General features: G+C 39.1%; 1 protein-coding gene across 4 annotated transcripts in view; it reads left to right on the top strand.

The window, feature by feature from the left end:
- dcp1a (decapping mRNA 1A) overlaps positions 1–15,011 on the top strand; it is a 77,886-nt gene that overhangs the window by 55,540 nt on the left and 7,335 nt on the right. For all 4 annotated transcript variants that reach the window (XM_059944135.1, XM_059944136.1, XM_059944138.1 and 1 more), the window contains one exon: positions 4,137–4,346. In XM_059944135.1, the coding sequence (XP_059800118.1) occupies positions 4,137–4,346 (210 nt within the window). The remainder of the gene's footprint in view (positions 1–4,136; positions 4,347–15,011) is intronic.

Raw genomic sequence — 15,011 nt, 5'->3', positions numbered from 1 at the left:
CGGTGAACTGTATCCAATAAGTGCTGCGCCAGTAACTTGTGATGCATTGGGCAGTTCTTGAGAAAGCTGTTGGGGTAAAGTACTAGAGGCAGTGGAAGGGGAGCTTTATGCTGACCTTTTGAACGCACACTCAACTGACATAGGGGTAACTGCAGGCCTTTCTTATACTGACTTTACAGATGGATAATGGAAAGCTTCAGAAGTAGTATGAACTCGTGGTCAAGGCTTGATAATTTAAATTTTGGATCAGAATCGAGCATTTTTTTGGATACTGTGTTCCACATACTGATGATAAAAATGTTCAGTCAATAGGAAAGTGTAAAATTGTGTTACACTCAGGCTGAAGGCGCGACACCTCATATTCCGTCTAGGTAGCCTCCAGCCTGATGGCATGAACATTGATTTCCCTTTCCAGTATTCTTTCTCCCTCCCCTTTCCTCCTCCCTCCTCCTATTCTGCTCTCTGGCCTCTTGCCTGTTCTCCTCACCAGCTTTTGGTGGTGCTCCATCTTCCCTTTCTCCCATGGTCCACTCTTCTTTCCTATAAGATTCCTCCTCCTCCAACCTTTTGCGTTTTCCACCTATTACCTCCTGGCTTCTTACTTCATTCCCACCTGCCCCACCCACCTGGCTTTACCTATCATCTAGCTTGTCTTCCTTCCCCTTCCCCTCCCCCCACCCCAATTCATTCTGACATCATCTCCCTTCCTTTTCAGTACTGATGAAGGGTCTTGGCCCAAAATGTCGACTGTTTATTCATTTCCATAAATGCTGCCTAGCCTGCTGAGTTTCTCCTGCATTTTGTGCGTGGTGCTCTGGATTTCCAGTATCCGCGGAATCTCTTGTGTATAAAATTGTGTTAGACTGCTTGCAAGATATTGAATGTATGTTGCAGAATACACTAAGAACAGACAAAATCTGTTACCAGAGAATAATTTTTCATAGACAAACTAACGATTTTTGCATATAAGACTAGAAGGAGAGAAAAAATATCAGCAAAAGCACTGCCCAGAGTGTTTTCAAAGTGGCCCCATTAAGCACTTGCCAATCCTGCACCTAGTTTCATTTAACTGGGAGTTGTGATGGATGATATTCCATTTGGTAGAACATGTTGAACCTTTGTATTCAGGGTTAATTGAAGAACTGATGTGGATAACTATCATATCACTAGATAAGGAACTTGAGGAAGACATAAAATGAGATGAAAAAGACAGAAAAATATTAGGAATTTAATCAATTACCAGAAGATTTTGAAGGTCCAATGATCACCACCTACAATATTTCTTAATCAACAAACCTTTATGCAGTTGTGCAAATAAACAAGCATGTGGTTAACTAGAACTGTATACCTGGGCTCATTGGGCAATGAGTGGTCTGTGACTGACTCTTCTTGGAACTTTCACTTCTGCACAGTAAGAACCATGGACTTTGATCCTCCAGAACAGATATAGAATTTGAATTTGGTGAGTTGAAGATTAAATTCACTTTGATGTGGGAGAGGTTTTTTTTTGGTTGGTTATATTTAAAGAAGAGTTGCCCAAACAATCAGGAAGAAATGGAGCTGACAGCAGGGATAAAGCTGTGGTTTAAAATTAAAATGGGACAATGCACTCACTGTTTTAACTTTGGGTGTTGTTGTAAGTGAGTTTAAACTAATTGAGCAGCATGTAACATCACCACAGCCTGTTCTTGAGGCCGGGTGTCTTGTTGATGATTTTGAGGAAGGCTACTGTATAGCTTGAGTACTTCGAGTACTGTCTGAGATAGATTTTATAACTGTAAGGTAGAGAGAACACAGAAAGCAACAGGCCATTTGTGTCTTACTCCTGATTTGTACCTTTCTAAGATCAACAAGTTTGTAAGTTCCCTTAGAACATGTTCTTTAATCAATCTGCTCTTTAAACATGCTCTTTAATCAATCTGTCATTCTGAATGATGTTGTGGAGAGGATTCCCTTGATAGAAAGGAAAAGAAGAGTGATGGTTGCAGGGAATTCTGTAGCTGACAGAACAGAAAAGTGTTTCCAATAATTGACTGGATTTCAGGATGGTATGTTGTCTCCCTGGTTTCAGAACCATTGGTATCAGTGTGGATGCACAGTCAAGTCTGTGCTGATATGAACATCATTGCTATAAAAGATGAGGAAATCTTGCAAGCAAACTTTAAGGAATTGAGAGATTGAGAAACGAGACCTTGAAAATAATATCTGGGTTACACCTGAATGTATAGAAATTGGATAATATGATTGTGCAGCTGGAGAGATGCAACAGAAGAGTTTAAACTAATTGGTAGATTCTAATTGATTCCATAGAAGATGGGACAGCGCAAAGCACCTGCTTTGCATGGCCATGACAGGTATATTTTTACATCTCACACAGAGCATTAGTGAGCAGATTAATTAGAGCGTAAGTGTAGTATGATACTGTCACGATCTATTGTTTTGCTGATAACTGATTAGGTTGATTGGATTTGCCTGGATTTTTGCAAATAGGATGTACCTGGGCAACTTCCCACATTTTAGACAGATGTCGGTGTTATAAATGGAGCAACTCAGGTTAACATTACAGCTATTTTTGGAGGATAAGTTAGCAATGCCAGATCTATGATGTTGTTAGTACCATGCCTTTGTTGTATCTGGTACACTCATCTATTTCTTTATATTATTTGGAGTGAGTCAAATTGGCTGATAACATGCTTCTGCTTTGGTGAGGATTGCAAAAGGAACCCTGGAGCTGGGAAGTTAAACTTTTCCAAATATTCCTATTACTCTTGTTTTAAGGGATTAAAAGATTGGACTACTTAGTTTTAAGGCCTTTGAGGTACATAGATTGTAAAATGAGGCAAAGAGGGAAGGTTGTTAGATAGCGTGAGGTCAATAACACAAAATCCTGACACATAAGTGGATTACCACATATCTCTGTACTTAATGAATTTTGCAGTATCTATTATTTTAAACTTAAATGCAGTGTGCATAATGAAGTAGATAACAGGTGTTGTTGAAACTTTCCATAGAGCTGCAGAGTAAATGCTGAAAGGTGGAAATAAGCTTTGTAACACTTTATAAACTGGCACAGGTATATGAGCTGAATGCCTGCCTCTTGTATTTTCCCCTGATTATATTAAGTGTGTTCAATAGCTTCTGTACAATTGTATGGCTTTGTATAGCACTTGGACACTCAGTAGCCACTTTACTGGGTACAGTTGTACACCTTATAAATGAAAGTACCTAAGCAGCCAATCATGTGACAGCAATTCAATGCAGATATAGTGGAGGTTCAGTTGTTGTTCAGACCAAACATCAGAAAGAGAAAGAAATGTTATCTAAGTGACTTTGACCGTGGAATAATTGTTGGTGCCAGACCGGGTGGTTTGACTATCACAGAAACTACTGATCATATACAACAGTCTCTAGATTTTACAGAGATTGATGCGAGAAACAAAAGTCACCCAGTGAGCAGCATTTCTGTGGGTGAAGACACCTTGTTAATGAGAGAGGTTAGAGAAGAATGGCCAGACTGTTTCAAGCTGACAGGTGACAGTAACTTAAATAACCACATGTTACAATAGTGGTGTGCAGAAGAATATCTCTGAACGTACAATATGCTGAACCTTAAAGTGGATGGGCTACAGCATCAGAAGAGCATACTGGGTTCCAGTCATGTACCTAATAAACTGGCCACTGAGTGTACAAGCTGGTTATTTCTGGGTAGTATTTTATGCAGTATTTTCCCTGACCCAGGAAAGCAGTTGTCATCAGAGGCTACAATTCATATTTTGTTGTATATTCAAAATATGTAAATTACAAACACTTTACTTTTAGATCTAATGCATTCAAAATAACAGGCTTTCATTCCAATGGCATGAAATATCATTTATGAATAATTTTAATTTTCTGTGCTCCTTAGATTTTTAGCTTAAGAATATTCAGATAATGGACTCACTTTCTTGTACAACAAAATATTTTATTGTTCATTATGCATTTTGTTCAGCTCATCAGTGTTCCAGACTTCACTTTAGCATTTTAGTGATAAACCAAATTCTAACTTGCAATCCGTGATTTCAAAAGATTATGGTGTAAATTTAATAATGGCTTTTCCATCTTTATTTTGCTGGCATTTCTATTGTGTTCTTTTACAGGTTGTTCCAACACCGACCACCTCTTCAGTTGCCCCATCTATGCTTTTGTCTCCCAATATGTTCAAACAGTCAACGGGAATGATTTCAGAAGCTGAAAGCAAGTATGCTTCTGCATCTCCATTGACATTAGCTTCGGAGACCCGATCCTCACCCTTACCGACTGTTCTCAGTAAGACGCAGCTTCAGGAAACATTAACTCATCTAATAAAGGTAATTTTAAGTGCATATAAACAGTTTCATTTTATCCAGTTATGTAGGCGGGCTCAAAGGGAAAATTACTTGTTCCTGTGCTTCACTTAAGTGTTTGACATTAGTACACTTCAGCAGGAAGTGATGACATTCTTGTCGGAGCCAGATGGCATACCTTCCAAAAGTAGCAAATGTGACCTTTGGCTCCATGCTTGCATTGTCTGTTAGCATCTCTGTGGAATAACCTGAAATTGTGTATATTCTATCTTGCATATTTCAGAACTGTAACTTCTTCATAACTTTTGTACAATGTCCTGAACCTTTCATACACATCATTTCTAGACCAGTATCTCCATTTATTATTACACTTCACAAGTCTTAAGAAGAGTTTTTCTGTAATTTGTGTTTTCCGCCCACCCTCCACTCCCACACACAAAGGCTAATAACTAGGACAGCAGAAATTGTGTATCTTTAGTTGACTTTTTTAATAGTTTGTAATGCAAATTTATTTAGCTATTAAAAGAAAAGGAGGCAACTGCAGAACAAAGTTACAAATTTTTGGAATTGTACCATAGAATTCTAAACAGTGTAAAGGAGGTAGAAGAATAAATATATAGGGGAATTTTAGGCAATAATGTAGGGGGTTTCAATTAACCTAACATTAATAGTGATTATGATCAGTCATTGTCAAGTGTACTGTTATTATTACTGTATTTTAGCCTGTTTGTGGTGAGCTAAATAAGAATTGGGGGTAGGATGCAGAACAATTGCAATTTTGGATTTAGTTTGAGATTATGAGGGGGTAGGTGCATCAGTGAGACAGTATTATTGTGGTAATAGTAATAATTCATGTAGATTCAACATAGCTCTTAATAAAGATAAAATAGAAGTTTGTAAGTCAAAAGAAAGCCAGGTTTTGTAGAAGCTGACTTGAATCTGTGATTTGAAGGTAAATAGTAACACAGCTGTGTGGAAACATTCAAGGAGGAGTTGGAGGTGAAGGGTATTGTTAAATTGGAACTAATATTAGAGAAGCACGATTAACGGCTAGTATACATTGCATCAACAAAGTTCTAGCATTTAAGCTATGCACTGCATACCACCCATCAAGAAACAAGGTCGTTGGTCTTGGTCATTTCTCCATCCTGAGTAGGAGTAAGGGGTTAAGTCCTGTTTCTAAGATCCATCTCACTCCTTTTCCTTCTGATCTCCTTGAGTGATGTAGTACCACATTGATATTCAAATACAGGTCCAGCCCATTTGGTCCACCCATATTCCATTGCTGCTGGTTGCTACAGTATTATTTTCTATGTACTACTGCCAATTGTGTAACATCCTAGTTATTGTTACTGAGCCATTCGGGTACAGAGTGGCATGCAATTGATTGCTCCTGTCTTTCCCATGTGGATCTCATTATCAAGTCTCATCAGTTCTTCATAGTTTTAAATTTGGCTTTGTATTACCAAATTAACTTTCTCTTTTGCATGTTGTGACTCTTGGATGTCAGATGTATCAAGGAGGACCCAGTGTTTTTATTACAATATTTTCAATTTATTAAACTTCTAAGACCTCCAAAATCAGATTCTCCAATAAAAATATTAAGAATAACATAACGTTTCATTGCATCATTGTTCCTTTATCTTACACAAGTCTAAATTGACTGTAGTTGTCTGTTTCACAATTTATTAACTTCTTGTAGCAGTCCCTGATTAGTAATCTTGTGATCAATCAGCGTCCAGTAATTTACACAGAAAGGATCCAGAGTAACAATTATTTCATTCTCCTTATACTTATGCACAGAAAATGGCATTAAACAATCTTAAATCTTTGCTTTTTCAATTAAGTTATTATCAGTCTCATTTTCTTAGCATTCTTAGAATTTCACAGGTCATTTCACTGTATGTATCAACCTCCAAACTGAAATCATTATGCATTCATCTGTTCAGGGATGGATGTTCATAATCTTTTGACCACCACAAGGTTAAAGATCTCAAATCCTACAATGCTGTAGAAAGTGCAAGGGTGAAATTAAAAGAGAAAGGAAATGAGATTGCCAAGGTAAACATATTGGCAAGTAAAAATTTTTTTAAATCCCCGAATGTTTTCTTACATAAAAGTAAGTGAAGCTGTGCCAAAACGGGGGTTTCCCAACTTGGAGTACACAGACCCCTCTTTTAATGGTAAAGCCCATGGCATAAAAAAGGTTGGGAACCCCTGAACTAAAGGAAAAGTTTAGCATTTAAGGGATCAAATGGAAAACATAAGTGAGGAGCTAGAGGATGTGGGTGAAGTTCTTAGTTGTAGCTGTCTTCAAAAAACACAGATGATACTTATGTTGCAGTAAAAGACAAGTCGTAGAAAAAAAACAAGTTACAAATTAAACAGACTATGTGGGAAAGTCATGCTGTCTAATTTATTTGATGTTAAATTTATTTTAGATGAATGAGTCCTTGAGAGCAATGTTTTTGATGTAATCTGTATGCATTTTTGAAAGGCTAGAGATAACCCCCATGTGCAGGCTGGTAAAAACCAGTGGAATTGGAAGCAGAGTAGCAAACGGATAAGTGGCTGGAAGCAATCACAATATTTATGGACTGGAAGGCATCAATGATGTTCCTTGGGGATCAGGAACTTTTCCTTTTTGTTAATGATTACAACTTGCAGTCTGTATGCATACAAAAATGAATAACTGGGTGTTTGACATTTAATGGGGAAAGATTCAGATTGCAGAAAGATATAGATTGTTTTTGTCCATTTTTCAAAACTGTGGAAAATTAAATTTAATCCAATCAAATAAGGTAACCCATTTGTTGTACCACTACAAGGCAAAGGAATTTGTAATAAATCAGAAATATTGAGTAATGTGGAGAAACAAAAAACCTTGGATTTTATATGCGTAGATTCTTAGAGGTAACACTGGTGAGTAAGATTGCTTCAGAACAAAAAGCAACTGTAGTATGTCAAGTTTACTGTTGTGTGTGCAAGTCTGGTGAAGTTCAGATACAATGGAAAACTTGCTTACAGCAGCATCAAAGGCCTGTAGGTACAAGCAACACAGAATTGTAATTATACAAGGCAGTGGAGAGGAAAAAAAGGACTACAAAATGAGTGTAATAAAACAAGACACAATCATAGTCAAGTTCATGTTTGTGTAAGAGGTCATCCGTAGTGCTCCATGGTTGATGTATTTCGGTTGTGCAAGTCAGTTCAAAAACTTAATGGTAGGAGTGTAGCTGTTCCTTAATCTGGTGATAAGAGGGTATGACCCAGCTAGTAGGGATCCATCATGATAGATGCCACCAACTTGAGGCTGTAACTTCTGTAGATACCACCAGTTGTGGGGAGGGCTGTACTCATGATGGATTGGCTGAGTCCATAACTCTCTCCAAACTCTTGCCTTCTTGTTTGTTGGGGTTGCTGTTTTCCCCCATTAGACAGGCCATAAGAATGTAAGAGCAGGATGGCTGTGATAGAACTGTATACAGAAAATTATGGAAAACTTAAGCTGGATTGTCAGGGTTTAAACGAGATTGTCATTGGGGTTGGACTTGAACAAGATCAGTGAGAGGACAGGTACTTGCAACAGAGGACTGGAAAATTGCAATTGTCACTCCACTCTTTAAGAAAGGAGGAAGACCACAGGAAGGAAATTATAGACCAGTTAGCCTGACCTCAGTGGTTGGGACAATGTTGGAGTCAATTGTTAAGGATGGGGCTGTGGAATACTTGGCGACATATGACAAGATACGATAGAGTCAGCATGGTTTCCTTAAGGGAAAGTCTTGTCTGATGAACTTATTGGAATTCTTTGAGGAGATTACAAGTAGGATAGATAAAGGGGTTGCAGTGGATGTTGTATATTTGGACTTTCAGAAGGCCTTTGTCAAGGTACCACACATAAGTCTACATACCAAGTTAAGAGCCCATGGTATAACAGAAAAGTTACTGGCATGGTCAGAGCATTAGCTGATTGGTAGCAGGCAGCAAGTGGGAATTGAAGGATCCTTTTCTGGTTGGCTGCCAATGACTAGTGGTGTTCTGCAGGGGTCGGTGTTGGGACTACTTTTTAGTGTTGAGAAAAGAGGTGGGCTGGAGAAGGACTTGGATTAGAAGAATAGGCAAGTAAGTAGCAAATGAAATAAATGTTGGGAAAATGCGTGGTCATGTACCTTGGTAGTAGAAATAAATTGCAGACTATTTTCTAAATGGAAAAACTTCAAAAATCTGAGACAGAAGAGGATTTGGGAGTCCTTGTGCAGAACACCTTAAAGGTTAACTTGCAGGTACAGTTGAAGTCACAAGTTTTCATACACCTTAGCCAAATACATTTAAACTCAGTTTTTCACAATTCGTGATATTTAATCCTAGAAAACATTCCTTGTCTTAGGTCAGTTAGGATCACTTTTAAGAATGTGAAATGTGAGAATAATAGTAGAGAATTTGATTTATTTCAGCTTTTATTTCTTTGATCACTTTCCCAGTGGGTCAGAAGTTTACATACACTTTCTTAGTATTTGGTAGCATTGCCTTTAAGTTGTTTAACTTGGGTCAAACGTTTTAGGTAGCCTTCCACAAGCTTCTCACAGTAAGTTACTGGAATTTTGTTCCATTCCTTCAGACAGAATTGGTGTAACTGAGTCAGGTGTGTAGGCCTCCTTGCTCGCACACGCTTTTTCAGTTCTGCCCACAAATTTTCTATTGGATTGAGGTCAGGGCTTTGTGATGGCCACTCCAATACCTTGACTTTGTTGTCCTTAAGTAATTTTGCCACAACTTTGGAGGTATGCTTGGGGTCATTGTCCATTTGGAAGATTCATTTGCAACCGAGCTCTAACCTCCTGGCTGATGTCTTGAGATGTTGCTTCAATATATCCACATAATTTTCCTTCCTCATGATGCCATCTATTTTGTGAAGTGCACCAGTCCCTCCTGCAGCAAAGCACCCCCACAACATGATGCTGCCACCCCCATGCTTCAGGGTTGGAATGGTGTTCTTTGGCTTGCAAGCCTCACCCTTTTTCCTCCAAACATAACGATGGTCATTATGGCCAAACAGTTCAGTTTTTGTTTCATCAGACCAGAGGACATTTCTCCAAAAATTAAGATCTTTGTCCCCATGTGCACTTGCAAACTGTAGTCTGGCTTTTTCATGGCAGCTTTGGAGCAGTGGCTTCTTCCTTGCTGAGCAGCCTTTCAGGTTATGTCGATTTAGGACTCGTTTTACTGTGGATGTAGATACTTGTCTACCTGTTTCCTCCAGCATCTTCACAAGGTCCTTTGCTGTTGTTCTGGGATTGCTTTGCACTTCTTGCGCCAAAGTACATTCATCTCTAGGAGACAGAATGTGTCTCCTTCCAGAGCGGTATGACGGCTTCATGGTCCCATGGTGTTTATACTTCTGTACTATTGTTTGTACAGATGAACGTGGTACCTTCAGGCATTTGAAAATAGCTCCCAAGGATGAACCAGACTTGATATTATTTTCTGACCTCAATCAAATAGAAAATTTGTGGGCAGAACTGAAAAAGTGTGTGTGAGCAAGGAGGCCTACAAACCCGACTCAGTTACACCAATTCTATCTGGAGGAATGAACAAAATTCCAGCAACTTACTGTGAGAAGCTTGTGGAAGGCTGCCCAAAACACTTGACCCAAGTTAAACAATTTAAAGGCAACGCTACCAAATACTAACATGGTGTATGTAAACTTCTGACCCACTGGGAAAGTGATAAAAGAAATAAAAGCTGAAATAAATGATTCTCTCTACTATTATTCTGACATTTCACATTCTTAAAGTAAAGTACTGATCAAAGTACTGATCCTAACTGATCTAAGACAGGGAATGTTTTCTAGGATTAAATATCAGGAATTGTGAAAAACTGAGTTTAAGTGTATTTGTTAAGGTGTACGTAAACTTCTGACTTCAACTGTAGTGTCGGTGGTGAGGAAGGCAAATGCAATGTTAGCTTTCATTTCAAGAGGTCTAGAATACAAGAGCAGGGATGTGATGCTGAGGCTTTATAAGGCACTGGTGAGGCCACACCTTGAGTGTTGTGAACAGTTTTGGGCTCCTCGTCTAAGAAAGGATGTGCTGGCATTGGAGAGGGTTCAGAGGAGGTTCGCAAGGATGATTTCAGGAATGAAAGGGTTCGCATATGAGGAATGTTTGATGGCTCTAGCTTTGTGCTCGCTAGAATTTAGTAGGATAGGGGAGGATCTCATTGAGACCTTTTGAATGTTGAAAGGCCTAGACAGAGTAGATGTGAAAAGGATGTTTCCCATTGTGGAGGATTCTAGGACAAGAGGGCACCGCCTTAGGATAGAGGGGTGCCCATTTAAAACAGGGGTGCAAAGAAGTTTCTTTAGCCAGAAGGTGGAGGTCTAGTCATTGGGTGAATTTAAGGCAGAAATTGATAGGTTCATGATTGGACACGGCATCAAACGTTGCAGGGGGAAGGCCGGGGAGTGGTGCTGATGAGGAGAAAAAATAGGATCAGCCATGATTGAATGGCAGAGCAGACTCAATGGGCCAAATGGCCTAATTCTGTTCCTATGTCTTGTGGTCGGATGGTCTAACATTCGAAGACTGTAAGCCTAACAATCAGGACATCCTTGTTTACAGTAGAAGTGCAAATGTGACATCTGTTTTAAATTGTATCTGTTCAAATGCACCTAGCTAAACAGGTAAATTTAATGAATTAAAGGCAAGCATTGCAATTACTGGGATATTGTGGCCATAACAGAAATGTAACTGAGAGAAGGGCAGGACTGACAGCTCAATGTTCCAGGGTATCGGTGTTTCAGGTATGACAGAGGAACAACTCAGAGTGAAGGGGATATTGCCTCCTTGAAAGGGAATGACGTAACGGCAGTGTCTAGAGACAATATTGTTGAGGGATCAACAAATGATGCTATTTGGGTAGAACATAAAAATAAAAAGAGAATGGTCACCTTGGTAGGGCTATATTGTAGACTTCCAACGGTCAACGTGAATTCAAGGAATCAGCTGGGCCACCAGAGTGCAAATGGCCTGGATGGGGCAGAATGTGTACAATGCATCCAAGACAGTTCCCTTGCACGATGCATAGAGGAACCTACTTGGAAAGGAGCAATACTGGTCCTCCTCTTGGGGAACAAGACAGGTCAAAAACTCAAGTGGCATAGAATAGCTATGGAAAAGATGGAACAAGTCCATGGATTAAAGTCCTAACTGGAGCAGGGCCAACTTTGAGGGTATCAGGTAGAATCTAGTTGGGGTCAACTGAGTGTCTCTATTTAAAGGGAAAGGAACAACTGTAGTCTTTTAATAGGGTCAAAAGTCCAAAGATAATATACAAGAGATTACAGCCTTTGAAGTCCTGCTTTTTTAACTTTCAACCTTTCTATGTAGCTTCCTAAACTCACTTTGCAGGAGCATATCCCTGTTTCTTACTCTGCCATTGTTAACTATCTGATTGTGAATCTGAAACAAAATTCTGGAGATATTCAGCAGGCCAGACAGCATCCTTGGAGAAAGAAAGTTAATGTTTTAAGTCAATGACATTTCATCAGAATAGACGTATAGGGTTCTGATTATTCCTTAGGTGAAGATTAAAGAAAATGAGGTGATGACTGTTTCTGATGTCATCATTGAGCTGGGAAGTATGTCCAAAAATAAAACAAATATATATGTGCCATTTTTATGCTAAATTGAATCAGCAATAACATCAAGACTTTGAATACCTTACTTGATTTTAAAACATAATGAGCCTCGAGTTTCCCAGTTGTATTTCCATAGCCCTTCAACCTACGCTAGTTCTCAGAAGTTTCACACAACCCATTTTCATGAAACATATTCTCTTTGTCATGCTGTTGACAGCACCCCCTGGAGTAGTACACCAGAGTTCACATGCAACAGCAGGTTGCATTACAAACAATACAACTTTGAGACGTGGGAGGTAATCAGAGCATCCAGGGAAAAACCAGCGAGAACATACCATTCCACGTGGCATGTGAAGTCAGAATCAAACCTGGGTTGCTATTGCTACATAAAGCTGCAAGCCAGTCTACACAAATACAATTAGGGTTTCTGCACCAATCCCACCAAAGAACATTTCAGAGTTTTCTCAGCAGCTTTTAGCTAACTGCAAAAATGTTTTTTTAATCATATAAAAATGCTGTGAACGCAAAAGGAGAATTGTGCTGCAGCTTTTTACCTGGGTGTCATTCTCCTCTATTCAGTTGTAAAATAAAATTGTTTTTATGCAAAAGAACATTTTAGCTGTTTGTCTTAATCTTTTAAGCTAGAGAAGAGACTGAAGGGTTTTGCTATGTTTCTAGTGCACTAAGATTACTACAATTTGGATGAATAATTGCAAATTTGTACGTCTATGCCAACTTGAGAATACCCAGCATCTACCTTCCTCTACCTCTACCATCACCAAATCCACTCCCCCCCCCCGATATTCTTTTGAGACAAAAGAACATTGCATCTCTTGGAATATTAAGGTGGTTTCATAGAGCCCATTTGTCTAAATCTAAACTATCTCGATTCTACCCTAGCATTAGTCCGCTCTGTGATAAATGCAAGTGGCCTCTCATCCATATGTACTGGTTCTGTCCTAGCTTGGAGAAATTCTGGAAAGATGTCTTCACTACGTTATCGTGTATTCTGAATCAGCACCTAGAACCAAACCCCTTAATTGCTCTGTTCAGTTTTTGGGGCGAGACAGATTTATGTCTGGGTCTGACCAAATGCCGAATATTATCCTTTGCCTCTCTCCTGGCTAGACGCTTGATCCTCCTCAGATGGAGAGATGTTGCCCCGCCCACTCATGCTCAATGGCTTAACGACATCATGGCCTGTTTGGACCTCGAAAAAATTCATTATTCAGTTCTCAATTCGGATCTAAAGTTCCATAAGGTCTGGGGACCTTTTATCGAGTACTTTCATAACCTTCCTCTTGACTAGGGTTTTTTTCTCTTTTCGGTCCCTTGCTTTCAGCTCCTTTTTTTTCTGGTAGAAGGCATTATTACCCTCTGTTGCTGAGTGTATTCACAGTCTGGGAGTTTGGCTGTCCTGACTTATACTCTCTATATTGCATTGTTGTTGGTCTGGAGTTGCTGTTGTTTTTTCTTGTGTTGTGGGGCTTGGGGAGGACACTAAGCTTACTTGTCTTTAATTTAGGTGCTTTTTTTTTTGCTAAATTCTCTTCCTTTGTAGCATATTGTTATTGTATGCTTAATTTTGCACTGTTTTAATGTTCCTCATTGGGATTTGGGGTTTTTAATTTGTAAAATGTTTTGAAAAACTAATTTAAAAAATTTAAAAAAAAGAATATTAAGGTGGCTCATGGCAGTGTTCCCCCTAATTTTTTTTAAACTGCGCTGACCAAATATTGCTCTGAGAAGAACACTTTTTATACAGCTTGAAAACTGCACAGCACTTGATTATTTTGTGATATGCATACTATGAATATTTAGAATGAAAACTGAAAAATCACATACTTCTATTAATTGAAGGGTATAATTAAATAGTACAACAAAGAGAATCTTTCACATTTTGTAAGCCTTTTCTGTCTTTATTCCAGCTACGCGGCAACAAAGGCTATGTGCATGGGAGCATTTCAGTTACTCCACAGCTGCACACAAGTGCAGCTTAGAGGGAACATTGCTGATGGGATATATCCATGTTATAGGGGGAGGCAAGAGATGAGTTTGCAGAGGCCTTGACGAAGATCATCGTATCCTCTCTAGCCACAGGCAATGTCCTAGAGGTCTGGAGAGTAGCTAATGTTTAATTATTCAAGAAGGGAAATGGGGATAATATTGGAAACTATGGACCATTGAATCTCATGTCAGTGGTAGGGACGCTGTTGGATAGAAATCATTAGCATTTGTAAAATTATGGACTAATTGTATATAGTCAGCATGGCTTTTTGCAGGGCAAGTTGTATCTTACTAACTGATTGAGGTTCTCAAGAAGCTGATGAAAGTGGACCTGTGAATGTTGTCTGCATGGATTTTTAGTAAGATATTTGACAAGAGCCCTCATTGGCACAATTCAGAAGACTAAGATGCATGGGATCCACTGTGCCTTTGTTATTTGGATTCAGAATTGGCTTGCCAGTAGAAGACAGAAGGTAGCAGTCAATGGGGCTTGCTCTGACTGGAGGTATGTGACCAGTGTTATTTCAGCAAGGATCTGTACTGGGACTTCTGCTGTTTATGATATATGTTTAAGAGGAGATTGGTAGGTATCTAATTAGTCAGGATATCAAGGGATATGGGGGAAAAGCTGGAAATTGGAACTAGATGGGAGAATAGTTTAGCTCATGCTGGAGTGGCGGAGCAGACTTGATGGGCTGAATGGCCTACTTCTGCTCCTTTATCTTGTGATGTCTTGAATGAAAACATGGATGTGTGGATTAATAGTTTCACAGGTGTTACAAAGTTTGCCAAAGGATGCAACAGGATAAGCAGAGAAATGGGGTTTAATCCAGCACTTTGGAAGATCAAATGTAAAAGGACAGTGTTGATATACAAAGCTATCTTGGGGTCCATGTGGCTGGGAAGTGGCTGCATGGGTTAATAGGGTGGTAAACAAGGTGTGTGGTATGCTTGCCTTTATTATGTATTCAGTTCCAAAGTTGGGAAGTTATGTTACAGCATTATAAAATGCCAGTTGGGCTACATCTATAATATTACAT

The sequence above is a fragment of the Hypanus sabinus genome, chromosome 19, assembly GCF_030144855.1.
Source record: "Hypanus sabinus isolate sHypSab1 chromosome 19, sHypSab1.hap1, whole genome shotgun sequence".
Classification (NCBI taxonomy): Eukaryota; Metazoa; Chordata; class Chondrichthyes; order Myliobatiformes; family Dasyatidae; genus Hypanus; species Hypanus sabinus.
This window is presented reverse-complemented; position numbering and strand designations above follow the sequence as displayed.